Source organism: Peromyscus maniculatus, chromosome 2 (assembly GCF_049852395.1).
Source record: "Peromyscus maniculatus bairdii isolate BWxNUB_F1_BW_parent chromosome 2, HU_Pman_BW_mat_3.1, whole genome shotgun sequence".
Taxonomy (NCBI): Eukaryota; Metazoa; Chordata; class Mammalia; order Rodentia; family Cricetidae; genus Peromyscus; species Peromyscus maniculatus.
This window is the reverse complement of record NC_134853.1, coordinates 70,351,057-70,357,349: the sequence shown is the minus strand read 5'-3', so window position 1 is coordinate 70,357,349 and position 6,293 is coordinate 70,351,057. Positions and strand designations below refer to the sequence as shown.

Genomic DNA, 6,293 nt, shown 5'->3' with positions numbered 1-6,293 from the left:
CCTCCCCGCCCTCCCGCTCCACCAGGGGCGCCGGGGTGCAAAGCAGTCTCCGGCTGGGGAGCGACACTCTCTGGGAGGATCGCGAGCCACCCGCCAAGCCATCCAGAGTCCGGAGCCAGGTGAATGTGTCGCTCCCTGCCGTGGCCTCAGTTTCCCCAACTTGTCTCGGGAAGATTTTAAGCATCACTGGAGGTATCTGAACAAAGATGGGCAGGTCTTTTTTTCTCACGGGGTCTAGAATGTTCCAGTAAAATCAAGCCCAGATACACCTTGCTTCATTTGAAGAGGCAACCTGTCCCCTCTCCCCAGTAGGCCGGCCGTGTCTGGCACGCGCCCAGGTCTTAATAACCATCATCCGTAGACGCACAATTCCAACGTAGAATCGAACGCCTTCTCCCACACAGCGCTGAGAATGGAGCATCTGAAATCACCACTTAAAATAACCGGAACAAAAGTTCTGCTTTCTTAAAAGGCTAATGTGTTCTCCAGAACAAACCACTTACACCCAAACCAAAGCCATTAAGTGTTTCAAAAAACAAATGGCTCATACCAAAGAATCCAAACAGACACAGGGAAACGTCTCAGTTGGACTGTCTCGACGCTTTTGGTGAGGGGAACCCTAATTCTGCTGGAGATGCCTAAAGAGAAACGCTGGAAAGTACTAAAAGTATTTTCCCAAAGCATTTTTGTATTATAAAACCCTCACACTATTAAGAATGCTTTCAGGGGTAAGTGGCGTGTAGTTTTAAACAAAGCAGGGACTCACCATTCCCAATAACGTATTTTTAAGCATTTTTGTTGTAGGTGTAAACATTTTCAGGGAACACCTTAGTGTGTAGCTTCCTGAATTTTTACAGTAAGAACACCTGTTCAAGCCAACCACCAGCCTGTCTCTCCATCCACCCCTCCCTCCCGAGATGCCTGCTTCCTGGACCCTCCCAGGAATCATGCCTTTCCTGCCAAGTTGGTGACTGTCGCTCAGCGCTGAGGTTAATTTGTGATGCATTGTTTTTTTTCTCACTGTTGAATTTATAGGTTTCATACTGAGTGAATTACCATATGAACATAACAAATATGGTATTTCCATATGAATACGCCCTCTTTTAAAAGTCCACTATTAATGGAAATTTGGGATATCACAGTGTGGCTGTGATCATTTTCAGTGTCCTGTACAGGTGCACACATGGCTGTGGGAAGTTCAGGGTCAGAGTGCCCATGCTCCGCTCCAGGAGAGATCAGCACTGGGCTCAATGCTATCTGCAAATTTAACAAGAACTGCTACATTGTAGCCACTCTGGCAGAGAGTAATGGCAACCATTGAGATTGTGATCTGCACTGCCCCATGTCCACAACTGTAGACAGATTTTCATTTATTGGCCAGTTAGACTTTTTTTTTATGAAATGTTTGTTCAAATTTCTTGCCCACTTTTACTGAACATATTCAATATATCAACGTAAGTATCAACACTGTACAGTTACATATGCCACATGTATAATATACAACAGCGTATATTCTTCCTCCTGCCCTCCTCCCTCCTCTGAGGATGCTGCCCTTGTGCTCTGTCAGCTGTGTCCTGCTTAGGGACTCTCAGGTAAGGGGGATCTGTGTTACTTCCTACCTCAGCCTCTCACACCCGGGTCCTAACCCATCTGGAACTGACTCTGGACTTCAGCAGTGCAGGGCAGAGGCCAAATGCACCTATGTGTCCAGCTACCTCACATCACATTAATTTTATCACTACACCAACAAATGTAATTGCTTTAAGAATGGAAATATTTTCACATCAATGAAACAGATAAGTCTTCCTTTGGCTGCATACAATTCAAGGATTTGTTCCTTTCTGTTGTTAGAGAGAGATCACTATAAGAACATTAACACTGCCTTAATTCACTTAAACATTTGTTTTGGGAAAAAAAATTTATTTCATTGTAATTACTCTAATCAGTGGCATAAATATTCTGAAATCTTGCTATTCTGGAAGAATTTTTATTTCATAATCAATTGTTTTAGTTATTGTATTTTGGGAGAATTTTTATTTCATAATCAATTGTTTTAGAATTTAGCTTATTTTTATTTCATAATCAATTGTTTTAGTATTTAGCATAAGTATTCATGACGATTTTAAATATATTTTTTCTTAAAACTAGAATAAGTTTTACATGTTTAAGATAAAAAACCTTTAAAAACCCAGTCTTTTCTTTTTCTATTATTGTTTTCCCTATATTTTCTCAAATAAAAATAAATGACTTTAAGACAGGTTGTTTTCAGCCTGGATTTCTCCCAAAGCCCACTCACTTCACATTTCCAATGGCCTAGGGGCACCTTCCCAGCAATCTACTAGCTCAAAAGCAACTGCCGTTCACACTGGGTGAGGGCACCGTCCTCTGTCATCTCCCGCTCACACTGGGTGAGGAGCACCGTCCTCTGTCATCTCCCGCTCACACTGGGTGAGGGCACCGTCCTCTGTCATCTCCCGCTCACACTGGGTAAGGAGCACCGTCCTCTGTCATCTCCCGCTCACACTGGGTGAGGGCACCGTCCTCTGTCATCTCCCGCTCACACTGGGTGAGGAGCACCGTCCTCTGTCATCTCCCGCTCACACTGGGTAAGGAGCACTGTCCTGTCATCTTCCGCTCACACTGGGTAAGGAGCACCATCCTGTCATCTCCCGCTCACACTGGGTGAGGGCACCGTCCTCTGTCATCTTCCACTCACACTGGGTGAGGGCACCGTCCTCTGCCATCTCCCGCTCACACTGGGTGAGGGCACCGTCCTCTGCCATCTCCCGCTCACACTGAGTGAGGGCACCGTCCTCTGCCATCTCCCGCTCACACTGGGTGAGGGCACTGTCCTCTGTCATCTCCCGCTCACACTGGGTGAGGGCACCGTCCTGTCATCTCCCGCTCACACTGGGTGAGGGCACCATCCTCTGTCATCTCCCGCTCACACTGGGTGAGGGCACCGTCCTCTGCCATCTCCCGCTCACACTGGGTAAGGAGCACCATCCTCTGTCATCTCCCGCTCACACTGGGTGAGAGCACCGTCCTCTGCCATCTCCCGCTCACACTGGGTGAGGGCACCGTCCTCTGCCATCTCCCGCTCACACTGGGTGAGGGCACCGTCCTCTGTCATCTCCCGCTCACACTGGGTGAGGGCACCGTCCTGTCATCTCCCGCTCACACTGGGTGAGGGCACCATCCTCTGTCATCTCCCGCTCACACTGGGTGAGGGCACCGTCCTCTGCCATCTCCCGCTCACACTGGGTAAGGAGCACCGTCCTCTGTCATCTCCCGCTCACACTGGGTAAGGAGCACCATCCTCTGTCATCTCCCGCTCACACTGGGTGAGAGCACCGTCCTCTGCCATCTCCCGCTCACACTGGGTGAGGGCGCCGTCCTCTGTCATCTCCCGCTCACACTGGGTGAGGAGCACCGTCCTCTGTCATCTCCCGCTCACACTGGGTGAGGAGCACCGTCCTGTCATCTCCCGCTCACACTGGGTGAGGGCACCATCCTCTGTCATCTCCCGCTCACACTGGGTGAGGAGCACCATCCTGTCATCTCCCGCTCACACTGGGTGAGGGCGCCGTCCTCTGCCATCTCCCGCTCACACTGGGTAAGGAGCACCGTCCTCTGTCATCTCCCGCTCACACTGGGTAAGGAGCACCGTCCTGTCATCTCCCGCTCACACTGGGTGAGGGCACCATCCTCTGTCATCTCCCGCTCACACTGGGTGAGGGCACCGTCCTGTCATCTCCCGCTCACACTGGGTGAGGGCGCCGTCCTCTGGCTTACTTCCGGCCTGCTGTGCCTATGCTGTCTATCCTAATATTCTAATTGACAATGTCAAGATGTCTTCAGTGTTTTATTCCAGTGCCCTTCGTCTGGGACTTCTCCATATCTTACCCATAGCTAACACTTACCGTCCATCCATTTGTCCATCTGTCTGCGCACCCGCAGACATGTGCCCAGCCAGCACATGCTGAACTGTCCACGGTGTTATTTTGTCTACATGGGGGACACAGGAAGTGACCACACACAACAGTTACAGAAGCTAACGCGGTACAGACAGTGACGTCACGTGGTTAGCCGGCAATCAGCGAGGTGGGAGTGTGGACTGCAGACATTGTCAGGCAGTCCGATTCAAGGCTCATCTGCTCGTGAGCAGCAGCTGGTAACCGTCCACGGTGCGCTGCCTGATGTGCTAAGAGATGGCTAGGATCTGTCCCAAGGGACAGTCATACTTGAGATGACTGGGGCGGACAACTGGCTAGCTGTCTACTGTCAGGTGCAGTGAGAGAGGGCATCGGGAGAGGCATGCTCAAACCACACTGGTGTAATCCCACTACCTTGGAAGCAGGAGGATCTCAAGTTTGAAGTTAGCCTGGACTATATAAGCAAGAACTTCCTTTGAGACAAAAACCAAAACCAAACACAAACCAAGAACAAGATATAGTGGAGTAGAGGGGCACCAGGGAAGGTGTCCTGGTCAGCCCGGAGGTGAGAAAGGGCCTAACAGGAAGACAGGAGGGCGGAACGGATCGCAGGCCGAGAGTGGAGCAGGCCGTTTAGAGGGAACCGAATCGTTTGGAATGTCAGCAGTCTTGGATGAAGTGGCCCAGGCTCCAGACAAAGGCCCACAAGGCTGGACACAGGTGTAGAAGGCAGGGCTGGGAGGGAGATTACAGAAAGCCTGAGTCCTGGCTCTGGACTCTGGACAATGAGAAGCCACACAAGACATGGGAGAGGGCTGGCAAGAAGGCCAATCAGGTAAAGGGACTTGTTGCCAAACTAATGACCTGATTTCAGTTCCTGAGCATGATGGAAGGATCACGGACAGCTCCCAGAAGCCTTCCTCTGATTCCATGTGTGCTGAAACACGCATGCAGGCACACACATATGTAAATGTATTTATTTTTTTTAAGATTGGGCAAGGAGCGCACTGCTGTGTTGGCCGCTCCTGTATCACTACTGAACACCAGACACTTGGGGTAGTCTCCTGCTTTAGGGTCACTTGCCTTAGGCCCATCACTACACCAGAGTGGACCAGAGTTAAGCGTTACATTCTCCACTTCCTGAAGAAGACCCAACACTGTAACGCAGACATCAGTGGCAACGGACGCTCCGCCTTAGCATCAGAATATCTAGCAATTGCAGGTAGTCGGCTACGCTGGTTAGTGTGCCACCGTGACACACTAATGTCATCTGAAAAGAAGGGGCCCCGACTGAGAAAATGTCTCCGTCAGCCCGGCCTGTCGGCAGGGCTACAGAGCATTTTCTTGATGACTGACGTGGGAGGGCCCAGCCCCCTGTGGTCAGGGACACCCCTGGGTCTGTGGTCCTGGGAAACTAAGCAAGCCACAGGGCACAAGTCAGGAAGCAGCATTTCTCCATGGCCTCTGCTTCAGTTCCTCTTGAGTTCCTTCCTTGGCCTCCCCTGATGACGGGCTGTAATCTGGGAGCCAAATCAACTCTTTCTCCCTAAATTTCTTTTGGTCATGGTATTTACCACAGCAACAGAAAAGCAAACTAAGACATCGGGTTTCACATTGCTAAACATTTATTCTAATATATTAATAATTCAAGTGCAATTTTCTTTGAAAAGTCAACTGTGTTAAACAAAACTTGTTAAATATCTTTCATCAAACAAAGCATATTCTTTTCGATCCTCCACAACAGTCAGAGCCATGTAGTAAAAATAAGGTGTTTTGAGAACCTACTACACATGTGTTGTTATTGCTGAGGGAACAATCTGCATGAGCTGTCGTGTCTCAAGCAGTGATTAATTCACTTTGGAAAGCTCCACCAGATACTGTGACATAAAGTCGTGAATCCAGGTGTCAGTGTCTGGCAGCGATGTATCTACTAGATAGACCACGACTTTCCGGTCCCAGGGGTTAGTGTGTTCAATAACTGTCTGTACCAATGCCACCAGGGGTTTCTTCTCCACGTGATTTCGGAACACCATCGAGGCCTCCTCCGACCACTGGCTGCACTTGACTCCTAGGAGAGACAGGGAGCGAGGGGGCAGTGAGTGGCCACTCTTGCCTTTCCCTGAGCCAACAGGAGGGAGAACTATTTCATCAGTTCCAAAGCAGTTTACGTATTCCAGGTTAGACCTGCTTATGCCAGAAGAGCTGATCAATGTTCCCTGGCTTACAGCTTTCCTCTCCTGAATGGAGTCACTTCCGTAAGCCTTTACCTGCAGACGGATCCTTTGAGATGCCCACGCTGTTTATCAAGGGACGTAGTGATGACCACTCCTATTTCCTACACCTAAACTGTAAACTGTT

The 6,293-nt window shown here is 49.7% G+C and overlaps 1 protein-coding gene across 3 annotated transcripts in view; it reads right to left on the bottom strand.

The window, feature by feature from the left end:
* Nucleotides 1-5,542: 5,542 nt before the first annotated feature.
* The window catches only part of Tdrd7 (tudor domain containing 7), a 69,158-nt gene continuing 68,407 nt past the window's right edge, over nucleotides 5,543-6,293 (bottom strand). For all 3 annotated transcript variants that reach the window (XM_076564152.1, XM_076564153.1, XM_006973696.4), the window contains exon 17: nucleotides 5,543-6,003. In XM_076564152.1, coding sequence (XP_076420267.1) covers nucleotides 5,783-6,003 — 221 coding nt within the window. In that variant the 3' untranslated portion in view covers nucleotides 5,543-5,782. The remainder of the gene's footprint in view (nucleotides 6,004-6,293) is intronic.